The following is a 21152-nucleotide window of genomic DNA, read 5'->3' as shown; positions in this document are numbered from 1 at the left end:
TACTCAGTTTCATTGTTCGAGTACCTTTTGTCCATTTCGAGTGACACCTTAGTTGGCAATCCTTGTGGGTTTATGATTAGAAGATCTATTCCAACACCTGACTCATGCTTGGACCCATCAAAATATAGCTGCCAAGGTTTTATGGTTAAGTATAAATTATCTTTTGTTTCTTTCGAGTGATCAGCAAGAAAATCCGCAAGTATCTGACCCTTAATTGCTTTTAGTGGTTCAAAAGTTAGCGAATATTCAGTTAATGCAAGTGCCCATTTACCAACTCGAGAATGTAAAACAGGTTTACACAACATATACTTAATCACATTACTTTGACAAAATATTATAACATCCCGAGTCCTAATATAGTACTTCAACTTTATACAAGCAACATATAAACTTAAACATAATTTCTCTAAAGAAGAATATCGGATTTCTGCTCCTACTAACATTCGACTTAGATAATAGATGACCCTCTCAATGCCATTATCATCATCTTGCGCCAGCATGCCCGCAATAGTCGAATCGCTAGCTGAGATATACAACTTAAGTTGCTTCTCTTTAGAGATTGGTGCAAGTACTGGAGGATGAGCCAAGTAAGCTTTAATTTCCTCGAATGCTCTCTGGTGCTCTTCATTCCATCGAAATTCTTGCTTCTTTCTTAAACGCAACAAAGGAGAGAATACTTTAGTTTTACCAGACAAATTCGAAATAAATCTCCTCAGAAAATTTACCTTACCTAAGAGAGATTGAAGCTCTTTCTTGTTCGATGGAGGCCTGGTCTCCATGATAGCCTTGGTTTTGTTCTTATCTACCTCGATCCCCTTCTGGTGTATAATGAATCCCAAAAATTCACCTGCTATGACACCAAAAGCACATTTCAGTGGATTCATTTTCAAACCATATTTCCTCATTCTCTCGAAGGCTAGTTTCAAATGACATAAATGGTCTTTCTTTTGTTTTGAGCCAACAATTATGTCATCAATATAAACTTGCACGAACTTACCAATCAAATCGTGAAAGATTAAGTTCATCGCTCTTTGATAAGTCGCACCAGCGTTTTTAAGTCCAAATGGCATCATCACCCATTCGTAGACGCCTAAGGCACCTAGGCATCGAAAGGCAGTTTTCGACACGTCATTAGCTGCAATATAAATTTGATTATATCCAGAATAACCATCCAACAAACTCATAATCTCATTACCTGCAGCGACATCTATCATATTTTCCGCAATGGGCATAGGGTACTCATCCTTGGGAGTTGCCATGTTGAGATCTCGAAAGTCAATGCAAACTCTGAGTTTCCCATTTTTCTTTATAACCGGCACTATATTCGAGATCCAGTCAGGGTATCTCGAAGTTCTGATGAACTTTGCCTTCAGCAATCTCTCAATTTCCCCCTTGATTTTCTCGATCACTTCAGGAGCAAATCTTCGAGGACTTTGTTTCACAGGTTTCTTTCCTAGGATCATTGGTAGCCTATGTTCCACCAATTCTCGATCTAAACCTGGCATTTCATCATAATCCCATGCGAAACAATCTTTGTATTCATGCAAAACTTGAATTATCTCCTCTTTTAGCTCCCCTTGCAAGAACTTGCTAATGTAAGTGATTCGCTTATTTTCGATAGTTCCCAGATTAACCTCTTCGAGCGGGTCTTGGGATTCTAACTTATGCTCTTCATTAGTGGCCCTCTCGAAACCCAAAGGTGAATCATCGAAAATGCAGTCCAGTTTGAGCTCTAGCTCTTGCTCTTTACCTTCTTTTGTCCTTTCGATCTCTAGGTCTGTTTTTTCCTCTTGCTTTTCATTTTTATCTGAGACTCCTTGGTCCCTTTGATTTTCTGTTTTTTGTTTTTCTTCATTCTTTTTTCCGATCTCGAAATCCTTTTCTTTTTGTTGTTTTTCTTTTTTCTTTATTGATTCGAAATCCATCTCTTCTTTCTTTTTTTGTTTTTCTTCGGCCAACATGGCCGTACTAACCTCATTGTCAAATTGATCTTTATCGGCCAAGTTGGCCGTTTGATCGGCCACGTAGGCCGATATTCGAGCTAAGAAGCTCGAGTAAGGATCTTCGTCCTTCATGCATCCAGTGGAGCCGAATTCTTTTCGGCTCGAATCACGAATCCTCTCTTTACATCCCAACAAAAGGTTTTCTTGACACCTTCCTCTTCATCCATCACCCCAGAGTTGTAGGCGTCGAAAGGTTTGGTCTTGGCAAATGCTGGAAGTTGTTGATCAGCAAAATACATGCCAACTTCATAAGTCTTCTGATCAGCTTCGAGAACCTCTAAACCTTCATCATCATTCTAGAAGAAAAGCTTCTGGTGTACGGTCGAAGGAACAGCACCTACACCATGGATCCACTCCCGACCTAGCAACACGTTGAAGTTTGCCTTGGAAGGTGTCACTATAAACATGGTAGTCCTCTTCACACTTCCGATCTGTACATCGAGCAGAATCATACCTTCAGGATGTGAAGACTTGCCTGCATAGTCGGAGATCATGATGTTGTGGGATTTCAGATCAGCCAAGGATTTCCCAAACCTTTTTAGCATTGTCTTAGGCAAGATATTCACAGCTGCGCCTCCATCGACCAAGACCTTGTTTACCTCTTGCCCCTCAATCATCAGTGTTAACATTAGGGGTTTGAGATGTCCTTTCATTTCCTCTGTGGGAGAGTCGAAGACAACAGAATTGAACTTAGGGATGACCCTCGAGATTTGATTGACCCATATGATTTTGGATTCATAATTTGGGTCATCAAAGAAATCTTCTCCTTGCATATCCTCTAGTTCATTCACGGATTCCATAGCACCACTATACTCTGAAGGTAGAATGGAAACTACCCCACAAATACCTTCCAAAGAATCTTCGAAACCGCTCTCGAAGCAGTCCGTTATCATGTCTTCATCGTCTTCGATGAACTTTCCAGAAGACTCCCCTTTTTGAGGAACTGGGATCGAAAAACGATTTCCTCCCATACCTTCAAAGGTTGCTTTGCGCATCCTTTGCTGCCTCCTCCATTGGGTTTTGGTTAAGTTATTAACTGGCTGTCGAAAGCCACGTCCATATCCCCCAGCTGGAATTCTAACATTCCCTGTAGTCAAATTCGAAAATTTTCCTGCATTTCTCTGTACCGAGTTTTCCATGCTAGTCATTACTTGTTTACCTCGACCCATCATAGGCCTAGGTGGTGCATTCCATCTTCCGATAGGTACATTCGCGTTCGGCACAAAAGTATTGCCGAACCTAGACGAGTTATACATCTCCATCTTCCCAACCGGAGCATTATATTGAGGCATATGAACTTGCCTCATGGTCAAACTAGCATTCGACCTAGCATTGGGCTTCATTTTTTCACGCAGCTTCTCAGCTTTGTAATTCTTCATTATTTCTGACTCTTCGAAAGCCTTAGCCGCTGCTCTGTCGAAGACAGCACTGCATCGAGGACACAACATGACCTCTTTATCAGCTTCTTTTTTCTTCGATAGAAACTCCACCAGACTATCCCCTTCCTTTGAGTATATGGGTTCTTGCTCTTTAGCAAAATCCTCCATTAACTCTTCGAGCTTCTCGTCAGAAATGGGCTCAATGCTATCATCGTCCTCAGCAGCAACTTCCACCATGTTGATGGACATCGAAACTGGTTCGACGTAGCCAGTATGGGCAGCAAATGGATCAACATCCACTTTCATTTCATTCTCTTCAAAAGCCAGGCGACCATCAGTAATCGCCTTCTCGATGAAATCCCTGAAACGCACACAACTGTTAGTCCAATGTCCATACATATTATGATATTTGCAGAATTTCTTTCCTTTTCTTTGTTCGAAAGGTGGAATTTTATGATTCTCTGGGAGTATAATCTGTTTATCTTTTAACAAGGTATCAAATATCTTTTCTGCCTTACTAACGTCAAAACTATATTTCTTAGTTGAATTCCCTTCTATATTATCTCCCGGTTTTAACATTTGACACCGATACATAGGACCAGGGCGTAACTCTGCTAAGTTAACCTCAAAATCTTCAGTCGAAATCTCATAATTAGAATCGTCACTTAGCTCGGAATTTTCTAAATAAGCCACCTTTTCTTTTCGAACAAATCTATCAAATTTTCTTAACCTTTCTTTTTCTACCTTAATTTGTTCGATTCTTCTCACCTTTTCAGCTAACTGGGCCATATCTCTCAACTGTTCATTTACTAATTTTTTACGTATCGAGAAATCTAATCCTGTTGCTGCGATCCTAACTAATTCATGTTCAGGTATATTAGTATAGCATCGAGATTTTAATTGCCTGAATCTATTCAAATAGTCATCCAAAGTTTCACTATCTTGTCTTTTGATATTCATCAGATCGACTATACTAACTTTTGTTTCCTCTCTAAAGAAGTGTTCATGGAAACTACCCTCTAACTGTACCCATGTGTGTATCGAATTAGGAGATAAGGTCGTAAACCATGTAAAAGCATGTTTAGTCAATGAACTAGGGAAATATTTCATTTTTAAATATTCGTTATTTGCTAAATCCCCACATTCGACTCCATACCTAGCTATGTGTTCGACTGTTGACTCAGTCAATTCTCCTGCAAATTTCGAGAACTTGGGTACTTTTACTCCTCGGGGTAGTTCTGCTTGGGTAATATAATCAGGAAAAGCTGACACGAAATATGGGCGTTCGTTTCGACCTACATCGAATCCATGTCTATTTAATATTCTTTCCACCATCTGGTCTAAATGATCATTGGGATTCCCATTAGGTCGAATTACATTCTGAAAATTTCCATGCCCCCCAAGGTTTTCTCTGTCATTCAAATTCGCACTCATGGCTCTCGAAGGTGTTCCCTCACCTAGTTTATCCCCTATTTTGTTTATCAATTCATACAGGGGAGTCATAATGTTATGCATTTGAGTTGACAAAAAATTGACCATGTCATGATTACTATGGTCCATTTGCTGTTTAAGAGCCATCATAGCCTGGTTACTAATTCCAGTGGGTACGTAACTGCCTTGTCGAATTAACGAACCCTCCTGACTCGTTCCTATATGTTGATAGGGGTCTTGCATAACAAACCCCATGCCGTTTGGTCCAGGATTATATCCCTGTGGGGATATATGCATTTGGGAATTAGGCCCTATCAAGGGTATTGGCATATCAGCGTGTATAGGTTGGGTACTTCGCCAATTAGGTGGCATACCCCAAGGATACTCCCTCGTGACCTCTACCAGTTCCTGAGATACATTATTTGGCCTTGCTGTGTTTTCGAGTAACACAGGAGGAGACCTTGCCCCCCCGGTCACATTAGTAGCACTATCAGGATTGGGGTTAGGCCGTTCTACATTTACATTATTATGGCTTGCATTCGGATTATTAGACGTAGACATAGTTCTCCCACTCCTTAATCTCATGCAATTCACACCCCTAAACTAGTCCAATTATGTTATGAATTAAACGGGTCCCACCGGGCGTGCCAATTTGTTTACGGTGGAATTAACCATCAAATCCTGGATTCTTTTTATTTAGACTAGCACACAAACGTATTTCAATTTAGGTGCCTTACTGTGTGTTATCGTGTTACCGAGAATGGAGAGTAGGATGAAAAAGTCTTAGCAATTACTTGTTTCGAAATGTTCTTCTATTACTACTAACAAGCAATGTTCATGCAAGCAAATAATAATGTGAACAGAGTGAACAATATATATATTAGCAATGCAAATCATAGTTCATTTCTTACAATGATCAAATTACATTATACCTGAGAACACATTGATCAAAGTATATGAATACACTACGTGATTACACCAAGAACAAGAAGACTATTCTACTTCTACTCCTAAAAAGAGAAAAGAAAAATGGCCGAGAAATAAACATACCCAAAAACGATCTTGTGCACGAAAGCCATATGTGTATGTAGGCAGAGAGTGCTTCAGAGTTCAATGCTAGTATGAGTTTTTCGACCTCCGTAAAGGTCCGTACTCCTTGTATTTATAGAGCAATCAAGAGCGGTTAATTCTGTACATGTACGCTTTTGACTCATAACCGCTATCCACTATATTTGCTACGTGGTCTTGACTCACAACTTCCTTTAACCGCTCTTCCCACGTTCCTTGTTTCTTCGATTGATTTTTTGGTAACCGTTTTGGCTTAACCTCCATGTTCTGAGAGTCTCAACTTTTCAACTATTCTCGAGCAACACTTGTTTTTTTCGAGTCCCATAATTTCGAGTGCTCTCACGTCCCACATGAGATTAGTCACAAGTATTCAGCATGTGTTGATTTTACTTCTCAGGCAACGCTATCAATCTTTTCGAGTCACATGATTTTCGAGTACGCCTAACAAATATGCAATGTTAATTATCGTAAAGGTAAAAATACTTAAATAAATTTTGATATGAATTACCTGCGCCCAAGAATCAGTAATACCCGCAGAAACTATGGCTCTCATCCAATACATGATGTAATAGCTACATTCAAACGAGTCTTGTTGCTTATTACACTAAAATGAGAAACAAATAACTATTATTTCCAAAGTCAATAAATTTAAATATTATTGCCTGTATTAATTAATTTGCTAATCTTAGGGTATATGAAGTGCAATGTCTTTGATGATCTGCTTCTTCCACTTAAAATATTAGCTCTAGACACAATTCTAATTAATTGAAATAAAAACAAAGTTAGCCAATATATATAATTACAGTTTTAAAACAATGAAAAATTTTAGTTACCCTTGTAATTGGCATTTAATTTCGTGGCTTGGTTTTCGATGTAGTGAACAAAACCACACCACGGTGTATTCCTTAGGAATGATTACCATTAACTGCCAATGGGACCTACATTGTATGACAAATAAATTAGTTATAAAATTACCATGATTAAAAAACCAATTAAAAAACTAACCCGTCAATGTATGGAGCCATGTATATATCTCTTCCTGATTCACTCATCCATGTTTGCATATATTGTTGGATCTGGACCTGAGTGTTTCCTGACTTTTGGATGGATTGAGGCTCAATAAATCCATATACTTGTGCTTGTGCTTGCTCCACACTCAATTTGTCCATGTACCTAACACAAATAATTATTATAAGTTAAATGTAATTATTGTAAATTTAGACTCATAAAAGAAAATATGACTTACATGGCCCACAGCTGTATGATAGATATATTTAACATGGAGTTTCCCCCAACAATCTCTAATGCATCGGGCAGGGATATGTATAGTGGAACATTAGAGCTATCAACTCCAAAAACTCTAATGTCCCACTACAATTGAATTGGTTTCTTCTTTAATCGTGGTAATATGGTTAGAAGCCTAGATATGGGATCATCCTCAGCTTCTGCGATATTAGCATGATCAACATGAGGTTCTCTCATGACCTCCTTACCACGATTGATAAAATCCTAAAGAAATAATCAAAATTAGTTAAACAATAATAGAATTATAAGAATATAAAAGAGCAATAATAGAATTACCTTTGCCCGTGCTGAAAGCAGCATCACCAAATGTTTTGGCCAAGCTAAGAATGTGTCGGTTGCCTGCCCCACTAGTTGAACCTCTGTATTGGGCAAAGGCACTGGAGCAGCAACATCTTGAACTTGGTCAACCATAACCCGTGTCCATTCGGGCTGTAGAGAGACACCATGGATGGTTGAGCCACCCTCAAATATTCGGCTAATAGCCACTAACCGTGGGGGGTCATCCTCAACATATAACTCACACTAGTTTGGTACATCAGTGTGAGTCTGTTCCCCTGAGGGATCTGGAGCAGCACAACTCCCTTTAATGCTTACTCGAACACCATCATGAGCAACTACAGTCTGTTGTTGAGAACGAGCCAAAAGTTCAAACTTCTGTTCAAACTCTTCTCGAATGTTCTTCAATTTCTCTTCAAACTGCATCGCCATTCTCTGCATAGCCTCTTGACTGCAAGAGTCAACAATACTGCTCCTCAATGATCGTGCACCAAAGAAATCTTGGTGGCTCCAAGAACCACCAACGCCACACACACGGCTTGCGTGCTCTGGCCTTCCTATGGCCGTTGTGAGGATATCATCCCGACCATGGGAAACAAATGAGCCCTGGGTGGTCTGCTCAACTAAACCCTCCTGCAACATATTAACAATAAGTATACCCTAAACTACACTTAAGAATTAAATGAGTTGAAATGAAGAGTCTTAGTTTGTATATTTTTACTTACTATTTTATCAGCAACGACCCTTGCAGACTCAGAAGTCATTTGCCCATCTAATTTTGTTCGGGCTGCTATCCACATCTCATGGCGAGGAGGTGACTCCACACAGTCAGCAGACTCAACCCCTGCTGCCTCTGCCCTAGCCTTCGTCATTTTTTTTTAATTCATATCCCCCTCTTGACAATAGATGGGGTGCATCATTCTTGCTCTGTTTTTCTTGGGCAGCTATTCTTTTGGCCTACAATAATACAAAAAAGAAAATGAGATTAATTAAAATATACCTTAAGTATTTGTGTCAATGTAAGAGTAATCAATAACTAACCTGCCAAGAAGGGTCCAATCGAGTGGCATGAAATTGCATCCACTCCTCATCAGAGATCTCGTACTTTAGACAGGGAGTCTCATTTTGTCACTCTCTAAATACATACTCCCGTGTCAAGAAAGTCTTGAAGTCTCTCCACCTGGTGGCAAGGGCAGATAATATCTTCCTCCTCATGACCTCAGTGTTGGGAATGTCAAAATTTTGCTATGAAAATAACAACAAATAATAAATAATATATTTAAGTTATATAATATTGAAGGGATGTGAAAGTATATTCCTGAATATCCTGCCACATGAGGTTCTTGTCAGCCTCCTGAACGTCATCCCATGATGGAATGATAATAGAAACATGCCGTCGAGCTAGGACTCCCAAATAGCTCTTAAACTTGGCAGCATTTGGGCCTGACGCCTTGCCAGAACGAGGATCCACCTCAACCGGTGTCCTCTCCTTGGCAATGCATCCAGCTGTCAACCCAGACAATCAGGTGACAGATCTACCTTCCCTCCTTCCACTGCCAGACCCTGAATCCTCCATAATCCTGAAAAAATTAAACTCTCATTATTAAAACAACGAATTAACTAAATAGACAAATAAAGTAAAAAAAATAATAACAATATAGCAACAAAAAAACTAATAAAAAAACAAATAATACATAAACAGAAACCTATTAGGTTGGAATGTTTTCCCATATTCCTTCATCATGATCACTTCGAATAGCATGTATTTCGTCCACTTCATTGTCCGTAATAGGACCAAATGATCTTCTTGAGAAAGACGGTGTCTCATGCATATCTAGAGACTCATCTTCGTGAGTTCCATGCATGGTTCTTCCTTCGAGGACCACTGACCATTTCTCATTACATGGATGTCTGACATAAAAAATTTGTCTTGCTTGATATGCCATAATAAAATGTTCATCCTTATAACCGACCTTGTTCAAATAAACCAAAGTAAATCCTAAATCATCTGTCCACACACTCGTATTGCCATCAACCCATTTACACTTGAACACAGGCACTCTAAACGTAACATAATCAATTTCCCATATGTCTTGTATGACTCCGAAATAACTCATGGATGCTGTAATGAGATTTTTATCTTTAGAACTAGCAAAGTGCACAGCCTCAGCCTGAATTGTAACCCCACTGTTTTGTACTCTACTTTTATCATCTTCTATCTTTGTATAGAAATAATATTTGTTAATGTCATACCCACCAAATGTAATGACATCATTGTTAGGCCCACGAGCGAGTCTCAAAAGTGTATTAGAAGCATTAACCTCACCGTAAACCTTTTTCTTAAACCAAGCTAATAAACTCTTGTTATGTTCATTCAATACCCATTTCTCATTCATTCGGGGGTGTGCTATCTTGATTTCATCTATGTGTTCAGATATGTAAGGAATTACTTCATCAGTGTTGTTCAATATATACAAATGTGCTTGGTCAACTTCTGTTCGACTCACAGTTCTAATCTTTAAACTTGGAGTACCCTTACCAAATTGTTTCCCATCATGTCGAGTCTTAGGAATTCCTATTGGTTCTGATTTTGACATGTACCCTGAACAAAACTCAATGGCTTCTTCTGCAATGTACCTCTCCACAATAGAGGCTTCTGGGCGGTATTGATTCTTGACATATCCTTTTAAGATCTTCATGTATCTCTCAACAGGGTACATCCATCTAAGATAAACCGAGCCACACAATCGAATCTTCCTAACCAAATGAACTATCAAATGCACTATGATATCAAAAAATGAAGGTGGAAAATACATTTCCAATTGACACAAGGTTGTGATTGCTTCATTTTCTAACTCATCTAACTTTACAGGGTCAATTACTTTGTTGCAAATGGCATTGAAGAATAAACACAATCGAGTAATAGCAACTCTAACAGAAGATGGTAAAATATTACGAATAGCCACAGGTAAAAGTTGTTACATTAAGACATGACAATCGTGAGACTTTAAACCAATTAACTTCAAATCTTGCATAGACACCAGACTCTTAATATTTGAGGAGTACCCTTGTGGAACTTTCACACTGCGTAAGCACTCACAAAAGCTTTTTTTTTCTTTTTTTGATAGTGTATGACAAGCTGGAGGCAAGTAAGTGCGTCTTCCAACACTACTAGAAAAATTAAAATTAGAGAGGGAAGAAATCCGTCACTAATCTTTATAAAATCCATCACAAAAATATTAATGACGGAATTTGTGACGGAATTGATTCCGTCACAAAAATTGGCGTCACAAAATATTTAGTGACGGATAATTTCGTCCGTCACAATTAGTGACGGAATCAAGGCATCACAAACAATATATTTTCCGTCACTAATTTGTAACAATAAATGTTTATAAATTAATAAAAATCCGTCGCAATTTGTGACGCCTCTAACTCCGTCGCAATTTGTGAGGGACTAAATCCATCGCAATTTGTGAGGGACTGTTTTCGTCACAAATTTGAGAGGGATTGAGAGGTATCTGTGTCCGTCACAAATTGTGATGACGAATAAAATCCCTCACAAATTGTGATGAATAGAATCCGTCACAAACTGTGATGACAAGAATTGACTAGAATCCGTCACAATTTGCGACGACTAAAATCCGTCACAAACTGTGATGACTTGTATCCGTCACAAACTGTGATGACTTGTATCCGTCACAAACTGTGATGACCAGAATTGACTAGAATCCGTCACAAATTGAGACGCCAAAAATCCGTCACAAACTGTGATGACTAGTATCCGTCACAAACTGTGATGACCAGAATTGACTAGAATCCGTCACAATTTGCGATGGATAAAATCCGTCACTAACTGTGATGCCCAACATCCGTCACAAACTGGGCGTCTGTGATGACTAGTATCTCTCACAATTTGCGATGTATAACTGCGAAATCTGTCACAAATTATTGTGCTGAATGAAATCCATCAGTGATAAATAAAATCCGTCACAAATTGCAAATTATTTTTTCGTAAATTTGTAAAGAATATATTTTTCTCCTGTAATTGTGATATAATAATTTAATTATGAATATAACAAATAATTTATTAATTAATCGAAAAAGTTGAATTTATTATTGTCTATTTGTTTAAAAAATTAACAAAATAAATAATTAAGAAAAATTTCTCAATTCTATAAAAGCATGTAACTAAACACGAATATAAGAAAGTCAAGCATACCATAGATACAAATAACACCAAATATAACAAAGTTTATAACTTTAGTTGATTCCTAATGTATGATAAGTACTATAGTAAAACTTGAACATAACAAATTATAAGTTGAAAGCATAGTAAACATAATAGTAAAAAGATAATGCATCCCTAAACATCTATATCATGATCATCATCTAACTCATTATCATCAGATTGTACAGTGTCAGCATCATGTGTAGGAGGAGGTTGGGGAGGACGAGAAGATTGAGAAAACATCTCCATAAATTGCTTCAGCTGCTCACGAACCAACCGAGACTCTTCTTGTGAAGCACAAATCAAATCTGCATGGCTTTGCAATTGTTCTTTCAATGATTTGTTTTCTTCAGACAAATTTGAAACAAGATTTTTCATTTGTTCATACTCAGCAGTTGAGATACCATCTAAGAATGTAGAAGAAGAAGGTTTATACTTCCCAGCCTCTGAACCTAAACCAAATATTCTTCCTTTATCGTTCACACCACCAACAACATCATAGAAAATACTATTTTCAGATTGCACACTAGAGGCAACATGATCTCCCAATAATTTCTGTGACTCTCTTTCAGATAACCGTCTTTGATACTCATTCTATATAAAAAGAAAAGTAAGAAACAAAAGTATATAAACATTAATGACAATAGAAGATCTCATGAATGTCATGAATGATGCAAAGAATCATGCAAGAAGAACACACAAAAATACTTAGTAAAAAGTCTAAGATGTAACTTATGAGCAAAACACATCACTAGATAAGTATGAATTCCAATGAAATTAGTAACTGGTAAACCTAGATGCAACACCACATACACATGAATCTCATTGAATTTAGCAATTAATAAACTAAGATGTAGAGATGGTAGCACTTCACATTACATGAAACTAAAATTGAGCACAACCAATAAGGTGAAATGATTCTATGTTCACATAATTCAGTAAAAAATTCAAATCATATAAAAAAATTACATACTATAAATCGTATGGCTTGCAATTTTGAGACCATTAACGGTAACCTATCTTAATATGTCAAGTCGACAGTGAAGGATAGAACATGACAACTTTCACAGTACCATAACCATTGTTGAAACATAACCATTGTTGTGTCTCTAATATAACCATTATATGTCAAGTCTTGCAAACATAATGATTGTTATCTCTTTAACAGAATCAATCAACTTCTTCATAATTCAATATATATAAATTATAACTTACCGCTATCCTTTCTACCTTGGAAAACACCCATGTATTCCCCTTCGCTGTCTTATGGGTCTTTTGGAATAGGTCCCAACATGTTGGAGTCATATCTGTAGATATTTTCTGAAGGAACAAAGAGTAATCTAGTTTAATTTTAAATTTTGGTCCTGAAAAGAATAAGTAAATATTACTTACCAATCTCTTAAAATGCTCAGAAGTAGGAAAGGATCCTCCAATATGCAATGAACCATCAGAAGAATTTCTATTATTAGCATTAGTCATTGACTTATGTTTCCAATTCTCATCATTCCATTTTTGTTGAAGTTCTACACGTTTTTGCTTTGGAATCCAACTCCCTAGATCAATGCCTCGTCGCACCCTATACATAGCATTTGAAAGACCTTCAGATGCTTTATGGTCAAATGCTTTTCTTATTTGTGCATCATGATCAGGCAGCCACTTGAACTTTCTCTACATAAAAAATTTATAAAATATTATTTAAACAATGTGCAATTTAATGCAATGAAAAATATAAAATGGTTATTATAATATTTGTAGTTGTTTATACCTAAAAGTCTTCAAACCACATGTTTGCCACACCTTCATTAGTGCTTTTAACCTCTCCATATGATTCCCATGACCCTTCAAACTTCCCTTTGATTATTCTTGAAATTTCACGGGTAGGGTGAATTGGTGGGTCGAATCTATAAAAATAAAATAGAAGAACTAAAATAACTTATAACACGAAACATGTTTATATTGATCTAAAAGAAAAGAATTATTCATACTTACGTGTTTTGTGGACCTGGACGAATCCAAATACGTCCATCAGAGTCAAAACTTCCAATTTCTAAAGATGGATCAATAGAGGATGATGATCCAACAATTGGACTACCAGTAGCATCAATGGAGGGATTTGTTTGTGGTCTTTCAATCATATTTGGGAATTGTGTCAAAGAAACATGAGGGGTAGGTATAGACTGGTTAGTTTGAGGAACTAAATGTGGTTGGGAAGTGGAAGTAACATGAGGGGTAGGTGTAGCTTGGTTACTTTGGGGAGTTGTAGGTGTTTGGGAGGTGGAACCATGTGTAGGTTGTGTAGTACAATGAGAGGGTTCTCCAATAGAATGTGTTGGCTGAGAAGTAGAAGGTGGTGGCACAATGGTGGTACCTCTACCTCTCCCTCTTCCCCTACCTCTACTAATACCTCTACCAGTGCCTCTCCCTCTTCCTCTATCAGTCATGTTATTGCTCATAATCTATATCCACAATGTACAACATTAACAAATAAAGTTTATTAAGACATCAATAATAAGTTCAAGATTAACAAATAATATCTACTATATAGTAATATATGCATATCCACAACAACCACAAGATTATGACATCAAAGTCTATTAATGCACACATATCAACAACAATTACAACATTACTTGATGTCAATATGAAACATGAAATTAAGTTAATTCTTCTTCTTCTATTACATAAAAGAGTCAATATGAAACATGAGATTAAGTTAATTTGAATCTATATCTTCATAAGTTTCATCATAATCGTCTTCATTACTTGATGTCAATTGTATGTCTTCTTCTTCTTCTTCTTCTTCTTCTTCCTCTTCCTCTTCTTCTTCTTTTTCTTCTTCTTCTTCTTCTATGTCATTTGGAACTTCCTCTGCTATGCCCATACTATCAACAAGACTTTGTTGAAAATCATCATTTGAAACAACTAAAGGCATTTGTTATAGATCATCATCTTGGTAAGCAACATTTGTTTCAAATTTATCATTTCCTAATGATTGAATTATATTTCGTGCCTTGGTTTTTATGACACCAAACCAACCTTGTTGTCCCTCAGGAAAGGATGTAAAATACACTTGTTCTGCTTGTTGAGCTAGTATGAAAGGATCATAGGTATGATATCTCCTAGATTTTTTAATTTCAACATTGCCATAAATATCTATTTTTGTCCCTTGAGAACTGGAATCAAACCAGTCACATTTAAATAAAACCAACTTTTTGTTAGGCCACCCAGTGTACTCCAATTCACAAATATCAATTAACAGTCCATAATAATCATTTTCCATTACTTCATATTGGCCTCCTTGCACACAAACATGATGGTTTGTTGTACTCATTCCCTCATTTTGGGATTTAGTTACAAACTTGTATCCATTGATAGCACAATTAGGCCATTTTGTGACTTTTCTAATAGGGCCCCATGCCAAACTCCTTAAAAGCACATCATCAATTGCATTATCAGGGTTAAGCACCTACATTTGATACTTTGTTAGTCAAAGCTATTAAAATAAGGTACCTTGTTTGAAATAAAATAATTATTTCACGTACATGTGTTTTAAATCAAGTAGAAAAGTTCATGGAAATTTCCTTGTCTAGGTTGGCTTCATTTATCTCAGGGTTCAATTCCCGTAACAAATGCGAGTACATACTGCATATCCAAGATTAGGATTTAATCATTTTTAAGTCTGATTTAAATTTATAACACGATGTTTATATTAAATATACTTACTTTAAGTAAGGAACCACCTCTGGACAATTTAAAAGCACATACAAATGTGCAACTTCCATTTCCTTCTCTTCCAAGGTAGAATTGATACGTTTCCCAAAAAGACGACATGGATAATTGAAAATTAACAATGGAGGATATGAAGAAGATTGTTCACCGTCATCATTTCGTGACACTCTTGTTCTCCTTGATGGAATATGGGAAGGATAATAATATGATGCAAATGTCGACATCTCCTCAAGTAAATATGCTTTACAAATTGAGCCTTCCACATAAGCTTGGTTTGTAACTTTCTTTTTTAACGATCCTATAAACCTATGAAAAAAGTAAGTCTTAAAATTCAAGCAAAAAAAAAATAAGCATGTTGTAATAGATTTAATATTAATAATAACTAACCTTTCAAATGGATACATCCAACTATATTGAACAGGGCCACCAACTCTTGCTTCATATGCTAAATGAATTGGTAGATGTTCCATTGAGTCAAAAAAACTTGGAGGGAATATTTGTTCTAGTTTGCACATTATGATTGGAATGTTATCTTGTAACACACACAACTTCTCTTCTGAAAGCAAGGACGAAGTAATTTCTCTAAAGAATTGACTAAACTCAGTAAGAGTGTTCCATATAGGCTTAGGCAACACTTTGAATGCGAGTGAAAGCAAACGTTGCATAAACACATGACAATCATGACTTTTCATGCCAAATAACTTTGCTTCCCTCAAGTCAACACACCTACTCAAATTGGAAGCATAACCATCTGGAAGCTTGAGACTTATAACCCATTGACAAACAGCTAGTCTTTGTTGTTTGGTTAATGTATATTGTGCCTTTGGCTTTACAAGGTTCCCAATCCTGCCGACATGTAGTTCTAAACCTCTACGCTTACAATGAACTTCCAAGTCCTTTCTAGATTTGATAGTATCCTTTTTTTTTCCTTTGGTATCCATGACTGTGAACAAAATATTGAGAAATACGTTTCTCTCAATGTACATCACATCAAGATTATGTCGAAGAAGATTTGTCTTCCAATATGGTAATTCCCAAAAAATACTTCGTTTTGTCCAATTGTGCTCTTTCCCATAGCCTGGTGGATTTTGTTCTTGGGATTCTTTAATACTTGGTAGATGTTGCACCCTTTCCCATATTTCTTGACCACTCAACCTTCGTGGAGGAGTTAGAACCTCAACTTTGCCTTTTGTAAATAAAGTCTTATTCCTTCTATATGGATGATCTTGTGGTAAGAATCGACGATGGCAATCAAACCATGATGTCTTTTTACTACATGCAAGGCTAAACCCTCTATTATTTTCCATACAAATTGGGCAAGCAAGTCTTCCCATTGTCATCCAACCACTTAACATCCCATAGGCTGGAAAATCATTGATCGTCCACATCAAAGCTGTTCTCATCAAAAAATTTTGCTTCAAGGACACATCATAAGTCATAACTCCATCATCCCATAGCATTTTCAATTCATCTATAAGGGGGCGCAAGTACACATCAACTTTATTCTTTGGGTTGGATGGCCCAGGAATTATAATGGTTAAGAACATGAACTCTCTTCTCATACACAACCACGGCGGCAAATTATAAGGAGTAACAATTACAGGCCAACAAGAATAAATCCTACCAGTTTTGTCAAATGGAGCAAAGCCATCAGCACACAACCCTAATCGAACATTTCGAGCCTCTTGAGCAAAATCAGGCCATGTTTCATCAAAGTGTCTCGAAGCTTCTGCATCTGAGGGATGAGACAAAGAACCAGGTTCTCTTTGATGAGTATGATGCCATTTCATTTCATGAGCTGTTTGCATTGAAGAATACAATCGTTTCAACCTAGGAACAAGCGGGAAGTACCACATACTTTTAAGTGGCACTACTTTGTCCTTACCTCGTCTTGTAAAACGTTTATATCGCTGCCTTTGACAAACTTCACAATTTTGGAGCATCTCATTTTCCTTGTAGTACAACATACATCCACTTGGACAACAATCAATTTTCATACTTCCTAACCCCAATTCAGCAACTGTTTTCTTTGCTTGGTAAATATTTTTAGGCAAACGATTGTCATCTGGCATTATATCCCCCATAAATTGCATCCATTCATTAAAACATCCTTTAGATAAACCATAGTCTGTTTTCAAAGTTAAAGCTCTTAAAGAAGCAGACAAAATAGAATATTTATCACAACCATCCCATAAAGGAGATTGTGCATCCTTTAACATTTGAAAGAATTTTTGTGCCTCTACGTTTGGATCTTCCATCATTATGTTGTTGTTGTCATCATCATGTTGGTCAAGGTGGGTGCCAATTTCTGGTCCAGCAGCATCCATGACCAATTGTTGATAATTATCAAACATTTCCCTAGGCCCATTACTAGCATAGTATGATTGATCTGCAACCATAGGAGGAATTGGGGGTATTGGTTCACCATGATTTGTCCAATGATAATAGTTAGCCATGAATCCTTTCTTGCAAAGATGCACCCTTACTAAGTTAGGTGTTTCATATCTCCTACACTTACATTTCTTACAAGGGAACCTAATCTTCCCTTGTCCAATATCATGTTCATCGTGTTCCAAAGCAAAATTCACAAATTCATTAATTCCGACAATAAATTCTTCTGTGATACTTCTATGACAATCCACTCTATTATCCATCTACCTTCTATTTTCAGGAATATTCATTTCTGATGCATATAATAAGACAATTAATTATTATAACAATTTTAATTTATTTTCTCCTGTGACACTCCTATGAGCATTAAATGAATTTTGTATATATATATATATATATATATATATATATATATATATATATATAGAGAGAGAGAGAGAGAGAGAGGAGAGAGAGACAATGACGGGTTCACTTCAAGAATAACACTTAGCGGAGTTACTCCACTCAATAATAACCCATACACTATATTAAATTTCAATGATTTAATAACAATAAATAGCGAGAGTTCAGTTCAATGCTTATACTAACCATTATTATAAAGAAACAGGAAACAAATGAGATATTTGTTGATGAAAAATGATATTATTAAAATAGAAAAGACTTAGATTCATTTTACATTTTTATTTCATGATACTTGAATAAAAATAACTATAAACTACAAAAAGTATTTGAATCAGGCCTCGCACTTAAATACAACAAAAGTATTATAAGAAAAAGGCATTACAAGTAAAATATAAATGTTACAAAAACATAGAATCAGAGAAAATGGTCACCTTCCAACTCGATGCCCTAGACGTGTTGTGAAGTTATTCAATACAAGCTCAGGTTTGTGACTCGTTGGAGTCCCATGATTCTGCAAGGGGCAAAAAATGCATGCAATAAAAATTAAATTTTTTTGTTACATGCTTAATCTCAAGACAGTCACATAAATAAAATCAACTACCAATAGATTTCTTGTTATATTGGTAACACATGTTGCAAGACCTTTATGAATGTATTCTTTATAGTGAAGCAAACAATGAAAGGGACAAAAATAAGTTTCAACGTAAACTTAATAATTAGTTTCACTAATACAAAAAATAAGTTTCAACGTAAACTTAACTGCTGTACATTACTTTAGAGTTTGTTTAAATCTCTTCTCTGTTACTGCTTTGCTGTAACAGAATTGTCTGTCTATATTTAGCTAAAGCTTGTCTGTCATATACTCTAAAGACACTGGGAGAGGTAAGGCATAACTGAACTGATTATGTTTCAATTAGGTAATGAAACCTAGATGCCTTTAACAAGGAAATACAGCCAGGACTGGGATGTCTCAAGGTGTGCTTATATTAAATTTTCCATGTGCAGGTTCCATTTGAATTTAAGGAAGTTCTTGACAACACTATAGTTGCAGCAGTGTCACATTCTTCAAAGCTAGTGAGCTCATGATGCCATATTTTATTTAAGATATAATTTATTGTTCTCAATCAATTCTATCTTTTTCATTTTGGATTCAATTCTTATTTATGTTTAACACATCATCTTGTTCTTGGGTAGAATGAAATAATAAAAAGTAAAAATGATATGTCCTTTAGATAGTTTCTTCAAGGAAAACGTGAAAGACAAGACGGCTGAAATTCCATTAGGATGGCGGTTTGTGGAGACCACCAAAGAAAACCACAAGAAAAGGGAAAAAAAATACCTATCATGTAGCAAGTATATGTGCTGATAGATTAGAGATATTTCAAAGTTCAAATTCCATATTATATTACTTATGCAGTTAACCTACAAAACAATTTCGGTCTTCCTATTTTTAATTAGGCAATTCTGGTTTCCTAATTTTGATCCAACCATCAAATTTGCACACCTATAATGCATTTATACATAATCTCCAGGTTGATAGTTTTTTTTTTCTTTTTCTTTTTGTCAAATTCATGCAATAACATGATAGATTGAATACCACTAAGTTATCACTTTCTTTATGAGCAATTTTTCTAAATTAAAACAGTTAATACATGCAAATTTGATGGTTAGACCAAAATTGTGGATTATTATAATTTGGGAACCAAAATTGTATAATAAAAATAAGGGGGACCAAAAGTACGGATTAAGAATTTATGAGATACTAGTTAGCGTAGCAGTTAAATTCACAGTCACACTCACAATGAACATGAGAGTATCATCCATTGATAAAATTGTCTGGACACATATCTAGACTCTAGAGTATGATATAGGTCTGAAGCACATAACTATCAAGTTAAGAAGAGAACCTAACTTCAAGTCAACTATGAACGTTCACTGAAGCAAATTAAAGTCAATTGTATCAGGTTCTAATAAGTACTCCAAGTATACAAGAAATAGAAGACTTTGAAAGAAGGGCTTATTCATATCTATTTAGTATAAGTACAAAGTAATGATTAGTTTTACTATATTATTTTGTGAATCAAGACATGCCAATCAATTCCATGCAAGTTTCAATTCACTTTCAACTTGTCTGTTATGAAGGAATTCTTTCGAGTGTGCATTCCACTAATATGTATGATGTATGTGTCCATAGAAGCAAGAGAGAGGGAGAGATCATATGTGTTTACCTGTAAAGGTTGGCTTGGAGGCTGCTTAATATTAAAAGTAAACTCCTCATTCCATGTTGGCTCTTTTGTCCTGCCATTAATTAATTTCACATCAATGAACTCAATGTACCGATTGAATACGATAGTAATTCAAAAAGCAGTATATAAATGTACCACTAAAGTCAAGACATTTAATTCTAGCAAAGAAGGTGAAAGAGACACGTTCAGTGGGAATTTTATGAAATAAAAAACAGTGGTCCCCACATATGAAAGTATATGTTAACAAAGGAACAGGACAGGGTTACAAAAAAGTTGAATGGAAAAATATGATTTTAAAAAATGGATCAATTTTTTAGCATTGTCAGTATTGCTTTACTTGTTCTAAATCTACTTACACCATCTGCAGGGCTCTGTAAAGTGAAAATATGAAAGGGCTTCTTAAATTTAAGATGACTCCAAGGTTATGGTTTTGTCTGTAGAAATTTGATTGGAAACTTATTATACCTACCAGGTCAGATTTGATATTTAGTGGAAATCTATTTATAAATTTTTGTTAATTCAAATTCTTTATACAGCAGGCAAGATATGATGTATCTATCATGTATATGAAGAATAACGGTGACATTGACATGCGAAACTTCAAGGCTTTACAGTTGCAGATAGTGATTGAACATGTAGTTCAATGATTCCAAGAGAACTTTATTTTATTTGGCAGTAATGTTTTTCATGC

General features: G+C 36.1%; 1 protein-coding gene across 1 annotated transcript; it reads right to left on the bottom strand.

The window, feature by feature from the left end:
• Positions 1 to 12997: 12997 nt before the first annotated feature.
• On the bottom strand, positions 12998 to 18068 carry LOC145956891 (uncharacterized). The gene is made up of 4 exons (XM_083072716.1): positions 14457 to 18068; positions 13683 to 14149; positions 13459 to 13594; positions 12998 to 13361 (listed from the first exon to the last, which is right to left on the bottom strand). Exon 1 carries the CDS (start codon positions 17876 to 17878, stop codon positions 15413 to 15415), a length of 2466 nt encoding a protein of 821 aa, XP_082928842.1. The 5' UTR covers positions 17879 to 18068; the 3' UTR covers positions 12998 to 13361; positions 13459 to 13594; positions 13683 to 14149; positions 14457 to 15412.
• Between the last annotated feature and the right edge of the window lie 3084 nt (positions 18069 to 21152).

Source organism: Cajanus cajan, chromosome 4 (assembly GCF_000230855.2).
Source record: "Cajanus cajan strain Asha chromosome 4, NIPB_CcT2T_4, whole genome shotgun sequence".
NCBI classification, from domain to species: Eukaryota; Viridiplantae; Streptophyta; class Magnoliopsida; order Fabales; family Fabaceae; genus Cajanus; species Cajanus cajan.
This window is presented reverse-complemented; position numbering and strand designations above follow the sequence as displayed.

What these genes read in the sequence shown, in the direction of transcription:
- LOC145956891 (XM_083072716.1), bottom strand. Translation starts at nt 17,878, where the DNA reads ATGGCTAACTATTATCATTGGACAAATCATGGTGAACCAATACCCCCA.